Below are 13,117 nucleotides of genomic sequence, written 5' to 3'. Positions count from 1 at the left end.
ACTCGGACGAGCCAAGCCGAGCTGGCTCGTTATCCACCCCTAGCTCTGGCCGGCAAGTGCGCCAGAGTCGTCGAGGACCGTGCATGGCACTCGGCCCCACAATCCGGAGCTGCCCAGTCGGGTTGCTCGGGTGCCGTCCCCCGAGACGGAAAGAAGAAAAAGAAGAATGACCGCGACTACCAGAAGCCGCGGTCCACCGCTCTGGTTGTCACATCCGCGACCGGAGGCCAGGGCGACCGCAACAAACGTCCTCGGCTGCAGAGGGGTAGCAGCGGCTCATGTCCTGTGCACCCCAATGGTCGCCACAGCGCCGCGGAGTATCGCGAGATCATTGACCTCGCGAAACGCGTCGGTGAGCGGCGTGAGCAGTCTTCCAAAGATGGCTCCCCACCTCGTCACCGACCTGGCAAAGAAAAGGTGAACGACGGCAAGGTGGCCGTGGCTGAACGGGACCTCGGGTATCAGTCACCCGAGGGGGACCTGAAGGATGTCTTCGCTGGAGGCTCCTACTCCGGTGGAGACAACTAGACGGACCCCAGAGGGACCCCGTGTTCCCCGGTCTACGGAGCTGAAGCTTGCCTTCCTCTGGAAACCCTTCTGGATTCCCCACGGGTCCAGGCTTCCGACAGGTACATGCAGGAATGGCCACAGCCAAGGACGAGGGCTACTGTGTCAAATGCAGATAGGGACCCAGGGTCGGGACCTAGCCCTACGGCAAGTACCAAACCAAGAAGGGCTCCGCAACTCTCCCCCAGCTGGGAAGGACCCTTCAAGGTAACGGGAATGCACCGACCCGAGGGTGACCGTCTAGCTACGACTGAAGGAGTGCCTCACCCCGATGTCGCAACATCTCTGTAAGTTCTATCCATAGAGCAAGTCTGAGGGGTCGAGTTAGTTTCCCTTTTGTAACTAGGTAGCGCTTACGTGTACGCCAACCCGATGGGGTCCGTCCCCATAAACCCGACATGTTGGTTTGCACCCATGCATAATGAGTTATAAAGAAAAACTACCCCCTCCGTTGAGCCTCTATGATAGTTCCATCTCGCTGCTCCATGGTCTTACCTTGCAGTTTTTCAAATAATACTTTTTATCTAACCCACCCGTACGGTTCCCATCTGTCCTGACGTGACGACATCTGAATTGAGCAGCCAGGCTTGCAGTTTAGGGCCCCCGATATGAAAGTTGGGAGGTCCGACAGCCTGGGAGCCGGCTCTAGAGAACGGGACCCCGTCCCATGGGGTGGTCCGGAGCCTGTGTGGCTGCTTAGCCTGGTTCCGTACCCGAAAGCCTGCACACTCCACCACTCTGTGACGGGTACCTAGTATTTGGGGCTATAAGTCCTGTGGGTCTGACAACCTCGGGTCCGGAGCTAGAGAATGGACATTAGTCTCCTGGGGTGGTTCGGAGCCCTTGTAGCCGCTCAGCCTGGTCCCATACCGTGGGTCTGCATGCTCCACTGCCCTGCGACAAGTGCCCTAGTATCTAGAATCGCGACCCAAGGGGGTCCGGACACGCAACTTGGCCACCCGGACTGAAACCTGCGAGTCCCGAGCATGTATCAAAGGATGGCTGATATCTGACATGGGACCCTATGGGTGTACTACTAACGCTCCCTAGCTGAAGCTGTGTACAGATCCAGATCCCGGCAGTTGTTGACAATCTTTTCAGACACGCTGGTATCCAACCTCGACACATCAAGCCTGCATTCTAGGCGGGGGGCCGAGTACCAGAGAGGAGTCAACATCATAACATCACAATACACAGCAAGAGTAGGCGGTACACAGATAAGTGCTAATACTGCTTGATAAATAGTACTCAAAAGTACCTTGCAAAAAGCATAAGTATTACATCTGCTTTTCAAGCGGGGCCCTAGCTCCATCTCTACTCTAAAGGTATGAACTACCCCCACACCAGTAGGGACGCATGATAGCTAGCTCCGAGCGGCTCGCCAGCGAAGGCGACCACCTCAGCACCAACGGCAGCGGCCACGTCTGCACCGACGACTCGCCAGCAGTGGCAATCACCCCAGCACGTGCGCCATTGTGAAAAGGTCCTCGCCCCCGTCTTCCTACGAGGGGCGACAACGAGGCCATTAAAGCCAAAGAGTTGGAGGCTCGGCGGCAGGTGGCGCTGATGGTCCCGCCAGCGGAGGCAACCACCTCTGCAACGGGCAGCCTCACCAGCGGCGGCGACCACCTCAGCGCCGACGACAGCGGCCACCTCTGCACCAGTGGGCGGTAGCTCCCTCAGCACGCGCGAAGAGGTCCTCACTCCCGTCCTCCTGCGGGAGTGAGGACAAGACCATCCAAGAACACGGTCGCTGCCCCCGCGGCATACGACGTCTTGTACGACCCCCCGGTGCGGCCGACAGCGCGGGAGAAGCCGTGGATATGGCGGACCTGCGCACGGCGCGATCGTCGCTCGTGCGGTGGACGGACAGCCACGCCTCGACCAAGAAGCAGGAGGCAGCGCCGGAGGCGGCACCAAAGCCGTCCAGGCCAAGGGGCCAAACACGCGGCAGCTGACGATGCCTGCAGTCGGCCGAAGTTCACCTCCTCCGCAAGGCTAGTGAACGCCCTTCTCCCCCGAATGCTGGAGGAAGAAGCTGGTCGCCAGCCCATGTGGAAGGTAGGACCCCAACTCGGCTCGCCTTCCACCCCAGCGAGGATGATGAACATCCTTGAAGCCGAGGGCGGTGGGGAGGCCGCAGCCCGGCTCGCTTCTCTCCACCACAAGACTGGTGGTCATCCCTCTATTTGACCACTAGCGGGAGGTTGCGGCTGGGCTGCATGATGAAATACCTTGAAGCCGAGCGATGGCTGAAGAGCGCCAACCCCCACGGGGTTGCGCTCTTCTAACAACAGCAAGAAGAAGATAAGATCGGCAGCACCACCACAAGCGCGAGCTCTCCGGCGGTGAGATCACCGGAGGAGGCGGCCCTGACGCGGATCCCTCTAGAGAACACCGGCGCGCCCCATCTGGAGGCCCAGAAGGCGGAAGGGCGCGATGAATGCAAGAGGAGTGAGGCATGGCTACTGCCCAGGAGATCGACCCCTTTTTAAAGGCAGATTTCCCCACTCACGCCCCGAAGCGTCACGGCCAAAGTCTCCCCCAACGTGCACCAGGGTTCCCACCCTATGACACGAGGGCCAGGTCCCACATGTCATACAGACTGACCCGAAGCACGAAGAAGGCGAACCACCACACAAGGAGCGTGCAACTGCCCCGCGGTTATGCGCCCCTTCATTTTCGGAGCAACCAGCGGTCAGGAAGACGAACCACCGCATAAGGAGCAAGCAACCGCTCCGCGGTTATGCGCCCCTTTGTCTTCGCCAAAACCAGCGGTCGAAAAGGCGAACCGCCACACAGGAAGCGTACAACTGCCCCGTGGTTGTGCGCCCCCTCAGCTTCGCTGCAACCAGCGGTCCAACATGGGGGCCCAGGCCCACATGTCATGCAACCGGCACACCGGTTACTGGGTGCAAAAAAATCGCACCGCCGCTCGTGCCAATACCACGTCTCCTCGAGGCCGTCGCGGAAGACTGAAAAGATAAGTTTTCAGAACCAGTGCAGCGACTCGAGGCACCCCGCGTGTGGCCCAACAGTGACATTGAGTACGAAGGTCATGGGCCAGTCAACCGTGGAATAGGCATAGCAGACGGCATGACCATAGGCGGGCCGGCAGTAATTGTGTCAACAGGCGCGCAGGAGCAGCAGACCAACCGCTAATCAGACTCTGGCCCCACCTGCAGGCTCGCATCCTCCCCTGAGGCGGGCCCGGGGGCCACTTTCGGTACCCTCTTCTACAGTATGAAGATGTTGTACACATACGACGTCTCCAGGCCACATGGAGAACATCACCCGACCCCACCACATGGGCGGGTCTAAGGGCACCACGTGGCAAGGATAGATAATACACCCTAGGATGCATCATTGGGTTCGGACCTCCACACAGGGACACTGGACCCCTGTACGTACAAGTCCGGAGCTCCCAAGAAGGCATGTCGGGTCCCTCGGGCGGGCCCTAGGTCCCTCCGAGTAAGGTCCGGGCCACGGCAAGGTCTCGGGGCGGGGAGGACCCCGACATGAGTAAGGGTCCGGTGCTGGCACGTGTCCAGACCTTGCCTTATGCTCCCCGCTCAGGCGGAGACCCGCTGCTGCCGCGTGGCTTGTGGCCCGTGACATGAGCCAACGGGTCGAGCCTAGCGGAAGGCCCCTAAAGCCGCGCAGTCTCTGCATTTATTATAGAGGGGACGCGCCGCCTACCACCATGCTGACAGACGATGTGCCCTCTCAGTATTTAATGCGGCCTGTCCACTCCATTGGCAGACGGCGTCAGAGCCATCCTGCAGACGACGCATCTGTCCGGTCTGTTATCAAACAGTGTGTCCGTGCCATGCGGCGCACTATGCTCACCATCCCTTATACGAGAAGCTTCCCCTACACGCCGATGATATGCAGATCTCGGGTGTTAGGGCACGAGAAGATTGCCCCAGCCGCAAATGTTTGAAGCTCCAAGTACTATATTCTTTGTGTCCGCCTGGGCCCAAATGTCGGGGCTCAGTACCTTTGTGCATGCCCCCCTTTGGCTATAAAAGGGGAGGCATGCGATGTTACAAGACAGATCCAATCTTAGGCTCGCTTAGACGCTCACAAGTTCATACAAGCTCTCAAGCAATACATCACACACTGGAGTAGGGTGTTACGCTTTGGCGGCTCGAACCACTCTAAATCCTTGTGTGTTCTTGTGTTTCTCCCCATTTTCCAGCTAACAAGCAAAACACTTGGGCCCCTCCTCATCTTAGGATTTAGGGCGGGTGCACTCTGCCACCTGGCCGGAGATTTCCTCTCCGACAGGATTCCTTAGGACATACATCCCCAATGGACATGTTCCTTAGCGCGACGCATGGAGCCTCTTCATCATCTAGCTCATCAAGATCAACTTGCTCTACTTGAGAGCCATTAGTCTCATCAAACACAATGTCACGAGAAACTTCAACTAGTCCAGTGGACTTGTTAAAGACTCTATATGCCTTTGTGTTTGAGTCATAACCAAGTAAAAAGCCTTCTACAACCTTAGGAGCAAATTTAGATTTTCTTCCTCTTTTAACAAGAATAAAACATTTGCTACCAAAGACTCTAAAATATGAAACATTGGGTTCTTTACCGGTGAGGAGTTCATATGATGTCTTCTTGAGGATTCGGTGAAGGTAGAGCCGGTTGATGGAGTAGCAGGCGGTGTTAATCGCCTCGGCCCAAAACCAGTCTGACGTCTTGTACTCATCAAGCATGGTCCTTGCCATGTCAAGTAGAGTTCTATTCTTCCTCTCCACTACACCATTTTGTTGAGGTGTGTAGGGAGAAGAGAACTCATGCTTGATGCCCTCCTCCTCAAGAAAGCCTTCAATTTGAGAGTTCTTGAACTCCGTCCCGTTGTCGCTTCTTATCTTCTTGATCCTTAATCCGAACTCATTTTGAGCCCGTCTCAAGAATCCCTTTAAAGTCTCTTGGGTTTGAGATTTTTCCTGCAAAAAGAATACCCAAGTGAAGCGAGAATAATCATCCACTATTACAAGACAATACTTATTCTCGCCGATGCTTATGTAAGCGATTGGGCCGAATAAATCCATGTGGAGTAGCTCAAGTGGCCTGTTGGTCGTCATGATGTTCTTTGTGTGGATGTTGTGTACCAACTTGCTTCCCTACTTGACATGCACTACAAACCCTGTATTTCTCAAAATGAATATTGGTTAGTCCTAAAATGTGTTCTCCCTTTAGAAGCTTGTGAAGATTCTTCATCCCAACATGGGCTAGTCGGCGATGCCAGAGCCAACCCATATTAGTCTTAGCAATTAAGCAAGTATCGAGTTCAGCTCTATTAAAATCAACTAAATATAGCTGACCCTCTAATACTTCCTTAAATGCTACTGAATCATCACTTCTTCTAAAGACAGTGACACCTATATCCGTAAAAAGACAATTGTAGCCCATTTTGCATAATTAAGAAACTGAAAGCAAGTTGTAATATAAAGAATCTACAAGAAAAACATTGGAAATATAATGGTCAGGAGATATAGCAATTTTACCAAGTCCTTTGACCAAACCTTGATTTCCATCCCCGAATGTGATAGCTTTTTGAGGATCATCGTTTTTCTCGTAGGAGGAGAACATCCTTTTCTCTCATGTCATGTGGTTTGTGCACCCGCTATCAATGATCCAACTTGAGCCCCCGGATGCATAAACCTACAAAACAAGTTTAGGCCTTGTTCTTAGGTACCCAAACGGTCTTGGGTCCTTTCACATTAGAAACAAGCACCTTGGGTACCCAAACACAAGTCTTGGAGCCCTTGTGTTTGCCCCAACATATTTGGCAACTATTTTACCGGATTTGTTAGTAAGCACATAAGAAGCATCAAAAGTGTTAAATGAAACATTGGGTTTATTTGGTGCAACAGGAGATTTCTTTTTAGGCATTTTAACATGGGTAGAATGCCTAGAACTATATGTCTCATTCTTATACATAAAAGCATGATGAGAGCCAGAATGAGACTTCCTAGAATGAATTCTCCTAATTTTATGCTCAAGATAACCAGCAGGATATAAAATGTAACCCTCGTTATCCTGTGCATGGGAGCCTTGCCCTTAACAAAATTGGACAATCTCTTAGGGGCATTAGGCTTGACATTGTCTCCCTGTTGGAAGCCAATGCCATCCTTAATGCCAGGGCGTCTCCCATTACAAATCATGCTATGAGCAAATTTAAAATTTTCATTTTCTAGTTCATGCTCAGCAATTTTAGCATCTAGTTTAGCTATATGATCATTTTGTTGTTTAATCATAGCAATGTGATCATGGATAACATCAACATTAATATCTCTACATCTAGTACAAATAGAGACATGATTAACAGTAGATGTATATGGTTTGCAAACATTTAATTCATCAATCTTAGCATGTAAAATAGCATTCTCATTTCTAAGATTGGAAACAACATCATTGCAAACATTTAAACCCTTAGCCTTAGCAATTAATTTATCATTCTCGATCTTAAGGCTAGAAAGTGATTCATTCAATTTATCAATCTTAGCAATTAAATTGGCATTATCATTCTTAAGATTGGTAAGAGAATCATCACAAACATTTAGCTTTTCAACCTTAGCAATTAAATTAGCATTCTCAAATCTAAGGTTGGATATAGTGTCATGGCAAGTGCTTAGCTCACTAGTCAAATTTTCACATTTCTCTACTTCCTGAGCATAAGTATTTTTAATTTTAACATGCTTTTTGTTTTCCTTAATAAGAAATTCCTCTTGGCTATCCAAGAGTTCATCCTTCTCATGAGTGGCACCTATTAATTCATTCAATTTTTCTTTTTGTTGTATGTCTAAGTTGTCAAAAGGGCAAGCAAATCATCTTCATCATCACTGGAGCTACCCTCATCACTAGATGTTGTATATTTAGTGGAGGCTCTAGATTTTACCTTCTTCTTTTTGCCATCCTTTGCCATGAGGCACTTGTGGCCGACGTTGGGGAAGAGGAGGTCTTTGATGACGACGATGTTGGCGGCGTCCTCGTCAGAGGAGGAGTCGGTGGAGCTCTCATTGGAGTCCCATTTCTGGCATACATGGGCATCACCGCCTTTATTCTTGTAGTATCTTTTCTTTTCCTTCCTCTTTCCCTTCTTGTCGTTGTCCCTGTCACTATCACTAGACATAGGGCATTTAGCGATAAAATGACCGGGCTTACCACATTTGTAGCAAACCTTCTTGGAGCGGGATTTGTAATCCTTCCCCCTCCTTTGCTTGAGGATTTGTCGGAAGCTCTTGATGATGAGCGTCGTTTCCTCGTTGTCGAGCTTGGAGGCGTCGATGGGGAGCCTACTTGATGTAGACTCTTCTTTCTTCTCCCCCGTCGCTTTGAAAGCGACGGGGTGCACCTCAGGTGTGAAGGAGCCACCTTGCTCGACGATTTGCTTGGAGCCTTTGATCATCAACTCAAAGCTCACAAATTTTCCTATCACTTCCTCGGGAGACATTAACTTATATCTAGGATCACCACAAATTAATTGAACTTGAGTGGGATTACGAAAAACAAGTGATCTAAGAATAACCTTGACCATTTCATGGTCATCCCACTTGGTGCTCCCGAGGTTGCGCACTTGATTGACCAAGGTCTTGAGCCGGTTGTACATTGCTTGTGGCTCCTCTCCTTGGTTGAGGATGAATCGACCGAGCTCCCCCTCGATCGTCTCCCGCTTGGTGATTTTGGTCACCTCATCCCCTTCATGCGCGGTCTTCAGTACATCCCAAATCTCTTTGGCACTTTTTAGCCCTTGCACCTTATTATACTCCTCTCGACATAGAGAGGCGAGGAGTATAGTGGTGGCTTGGGAGTCAAAATGCCGGATTTGGGCGACCTCGTCCGAATCATATCCTTCATCCCCCATGGATGGTACCTGCGCTCCAAACTCAACAATGTCCCAAATGCTAGCGTGGAGTGAGATTAGATGATGCCTCATTTTATCACTCCACATACAATAATCTTCACCGTAAAAAATCGGTGGTTTGCCTAATGGGATGAAAAGTAAAGGAGTGCGTTTAGAAATGCGAGGATATCGCAGGGAGATCTTCTAAACTTCTTGCGCTCTTGGCGCTTAGAAGTGACGGACGGTGCGTCGGAGCCGGAGGTGGATGGCGATGAAGAGTCGGTCTCGTAGTAGACAACCTTCTTCATCTTCTTATTTTTGTCGCCACTCCGATGCGACTTGACGCGGGGAGGTGATTCCTCCCTCCCTTTGGCTCCGGACTCCTTTGATGGAGCCTTCCTGCGATTTGTGTCCGTTTCCATCTCCCTCTTGGCGGATGCTCCCGACATCACTTCGAGTGGTTAGACTCTAATGAAGTACCGACTCTGATACCAATTGAAAGTCGCCTAGAGGGGGGTGAATAGGCAAATCTGAAATCTACAACTTTAAAGCACAACTACAAGCCGGGGTTAGCGTCAGAATGAAAACCGAGTCCGAAAGAGAGGGCGAAAACAAATCAACCAACAAATAGAGCGAGTGACATGTTGATTTGTTTTACCGAGGTTCGGTTCTTGCAAACCTAGTCCCCGTTGAGGTGGTCACAAAGACCGGGTCTCTTTCAACCCTTTCCCTCTCTCAAACGGTCACCTAGACCAAGTGAGCTTTCTCCTTTAATCAAATCGGGTCACTTAGACCCCTACAAAGACCACCACAACTTGGTGTCTCTTGCTTTGATTACAAGTTGCTTGAGAACAAGAATGGGAAGAAGAAAGCGATCCAAGAACAAGAGCTCAAAGAACATGAGCGAAACTCTCTCTAGTCACTATTTGTTTGGAGTGGATTTGGGACTTGGAGAGACTTTGATTCTTTTGAATTGTGTCTTGTATTGATTGCACTAGCTCTTGTATTGAATATGATGTCTGAAAAACTTGGATGCCTTGAATGGTGGTGGTTGGAGGGTATTTATAGCCCTAACCACCAAAACAGCCGTTGGGGAGGGCTGATGTCGATGGGCGCACCGGACAGTCCGGTGCGCCAGCCACGTCACCCAACCGTTAGGGTTCTGACGGTTTCGACCGTTGGAGCTCTGACATCTTGGTGCACCGGACAGTCCGGTGCCGCACCGGACAGTCACTGTTCACTGTCTGGTGCGCCTTCTGACGCTGCTCTGACTCTGCGCGAATTGTCTGGGCACTGTTCACGTTGTCAGCCGACCGTTGAAGTCGACCGTTGCGCAGGCGACCGTTGCTCTGCTTGGCACACCGGACAGTCCGGTGCACCACCAAACAGTCCGGTGAATTATAGCGGAGAGCCGCCTCAGAAACCCGAAGGTGAGGAGTTCAGCCTGTACGACCCCTGGTGCACCGGACACTGTCCGGTGCGCCAGACCAGGGTTCTCTTCGGTTTCTTTTGCTCATTTGTTTTGAACCCTAACTTGTATCTGTTTATTGGTTTGTGATGAACCTTTGACACCTGTAGAACATATAATCTAGAGCAAACTAGTTAGTCCAATTATTTGTGTTGGGCATTTCAACCACCAAAATCATTTAGGAAAAAGTTTGACCCTATTTCCCTTCCACTTATTATATTTATATGATTCATATGTTTCATATTGATATATTTGACATCATGATTTCTATGATTAACCATCTTTTATATGTCATCATCATAATGTTAATATATGGAATTAAAATAATATGGAAAATGCCTATATTTTTAAGAGAGTAAACAAAATGGATTATATAAGTTGTGATGTGGAGATGTTGGAACAGATCAAACAAGATGACTTTGGTTTCGATTAAAAGCTGTGTTTTAACGCAACAACGTGAAAAGCCAGAAAGATTTCTCCAAACAAATTACAATGTGGTCGGCGTCGACCATGAGATTAGGGTCCGTTTGAGAGGTCTTTGGCTTGTCAAAAACGGTTTTAGCTCTGACTTTTTTTTGGAAAACAACCTTTTTAATAGAGTTGAAATCATTTCACAAATCTTTAATTTCGCAAATCTTTAGGCAAAAACGTCTTATCCTAGAGAGAAACATTTTCGTGCATGTAGTGTTTGGTTCGGTGTCAACGAGGGATGGGACGAGATCAACTCTGGTTGACCCCGTCCCTTATTTTTTGAGGGATAGCCTCATCCACCATTTTTTAACAATATTCTTTGACCCTGACTCTAGACCTCCAAACCAAACGCGGGTCAAATTAAAATGATCCGATCCCATCCCTCTTCATCCTTCCTCGTCCCTTCATCCAAACACACCGTAAAGTACCAGAGCCAGAGTTAGTTGCTGAATCTATTATTTATGTCTTTTTCTTCCTGGTATAAAAATAGCTCTAACTTTTTGATGATTTTTTTAGTAAACCGTTTAAAAAAAAGATGTTCTAGTTTTTCCTATAGAAAAACCAAAACCGAACCCAGCCGAATATCCTGTGTAAAATCAGGAATTCCTCGTCCAAAGAATCTAGTTTCCAAACAATATCCTGTATTCCTGTATACGGGTAACAACATGATATTTTCTTTTATTACGTTTTAGTTGAAAAACAAATAAATAAATTAACGGATAACAAGTATCCGAGAACGTTGTTTCTGTAAAAAAATCGTGAAAACGTAGTTTATTAATTAAATCTTATTTTTATTGCCATTAGAATCGAATGTCCTGCTGATCAAGGCACGATCGAGATTTTGACGAGACAATTGCCATTATAAAACATCAGAGAAACGGTTTCGAAGAATCGGAGGCGTTGCCGAGGGCTTCGCTGTTTTGGAGACGCAGGCAGCAGGCAATCACTAAAATGGAAAACAGAGAGCGATTTGGTAACCAGATCAACATTAAACTCACTTCGTCCTCACGCCGTCTATTGTATTCGACGCGAGCTGCTTCCAAACTGGAGCCCTAGGTGCCGCCGCCGGTGAGAAAACCTAGCCGCCTCTTTCTGCTCCTCGTGCTGATGGATCGTTCTCCTAGCCAAGTGGTTGCCGATGCGGTACAAGCGGCTCATGCGGCTGCCGTCGCGGCTGCTGAGGCGAGATGCGCTGCCATTATCGCAGAGAAGGAGGCCAAGGCTGCTGTTGAGTGCGCCGCCATTGCCGTCGACAAGGTCGAAGCAGTGAATGTGGCATCAAATGTGGTATGTATTATCAAACTCATTTAGTGATCTGGTTGTATTATGAATCTCGATTTGTAGCTAAGCAAAACTGTAATCTTTTGTACGCCGTGATTATCATCTTGTTGTTACACAGGAAATTGTCGACTTTAAGTATCTTGTGAACGTAAAGAATTCTTTGAGATATGCTATTCAAGAAATGAGGAGGCACTCTTCACTGTTGAATTCGGTTAAAAAACTGTGTTCCACTATCCCCGAAGTAGAAGGTGGCAAGATAAGAAAGGTTTGTGGGCATTTGGATCATGTGTGCAAGAAGCTAGAGGAAACTTCAATTGTCTGTGAACAAGATTTGGAAACAAAGAATCCTAGTTGGGAGATTGATGACAGCCCTTCCTTAGATGATGAACATCCTTTATATGATGATGAACTTAGCGAGGGCTACAGTACAGAAGATCCAGAACTATGGGAAATGGTTTTTGACGACCTAAAGTGGGAAGAGATTAAAGCTAATGTCTCATTTGAAGAGCACTACCGTGTCATAAACTACAGGTTCGAAGAAATAATTGATCGTAACATGTAGTTGTGAGGCAGTGTTTGGAATGGATGAAGTTATTTTGTATGTAATGCTCCACATGTAGTCTGGAGCAATGTATCTGTCTTTATGTCTGGTATGGATGAAACTAAATGTATCTTGTTATGTGTCTGTATTGTGGCTGGTTATCTTTCTGAAACTAAGGTCTGGCTGTGTATTGTGCCTGTGTATTGTCGGACATCTCGCCCCTTGTATTGGAGATGGTTGTGTATCTTGGCTGTGTATTGTGCTTGGTTCCCTCTTTGTTTGTGGCTGTGTATTGTGCTGGCGTATTGTGGCTGTGTATTGTCGGACATCTGGGCAGTATCCTTCTGTTCGCCTCTGGGCAGTATCGCTTCTGGGCAGTACCGTTCTGGGCAGTTTTTTCTGGGCATTTTTTTGGACAGTACACAAGACAGAAAAACGGACACAGAACAGTTTCTGGACAGTACACACAACAACTGGTAAAATTCCAGGTTACATAGTGAACACAGAAACTAATACAGTTATTACTGGTTCTTCGGAGCACCAATCATCAGTCTTTTCTTTGGGGTGATTTTCTTCACTAGCCATTTCCTTGTCGGTGCTGGAGAAGCTGGTGGAGTCAGCTGGGCTGTTGCATCGGCCACCTGTGAATTCATATTTGCACCGACTGGCTCTGGCTCGTACATTACAATATCCAACTGTTGTGTTTCTTGAACCTCAGCTTGTTCTGCCTGTTGAGGAACAGTCTGTGAAGGAGTACGCAGCTCTTTAGGAATCCAATTTTTCGTGGTGTTCTTCCGTGGTTTCCTTATCCTACACAAAAAAGCATCAAACATTTAGTTCATGATTACTCAGATCAATTAAACATATACAAATAAGTAAAAAAACTAGCCTTTTTTTGTGCCATTCAAAGGGCACTTGTAGCTAGATTGGC

General features: G+C 48.6%; 1 protein-coding gene across 1 annotated transcript; it reads left to right on the top strand.

Moving 5' to 3' along the window:
* The first annotated feature begins 11,210 nt into the window (after positions 1-11,210).
* On the top strand, positions 11,211-12,397 carry LOC103626561 (uncharacterized). Its single transcript, XM_008646976.4, has 2 exons — positions 11,211-11,651; positions 11,764-12,397. Exons 1-2 carry the CDS (start codon positions 11,472-11,474, stop codon positions 12,205-12,207), a joined length of 624 nt encoding a protein of 207 aa, XP_008645198.1. The 5' UTR covers positions 11,211-11,471; the 3' UTR covers positions 12,208-12,397.
* Positions 12,398-13,117: the final 720 nt, after the last annotated feature.

Source organism: Zea mays, chromosome 5 (assembly GCF_902167145.1).
Source record: "Zea mays cultivar B73 chromosome 5, Zm-B73-REFERENCE-NAM-5.0, whole genome shotgun sequence".
Classification (NCBI taxonomy): Eukaryota; Viridiplantae; Streptophyta; class Magnoliopsida; order Poales; family Poaceae; genus Zea; species Zea mays.
Note: the sequence above shows the minus strand (reverse complement) of the source record. Positions and strands in the feature narration are given on the sequence as shown.

Coding starts and splice junctions, on each gene's coding strand:
- LOC103626561 (XM_008646976.4), top strand. CDS start 11,472: ATGGATCGTTCTCCTAGCCAAGTGGTTGCCGATGCGGTACAAGCGGCT. Junction 11,652..11,763: donor TGAATGTGGCATCAAATGTG/GTATGTATTATC, acceptor GTTGTTACACAG/GAAATTGTCGACTTTAAGTA.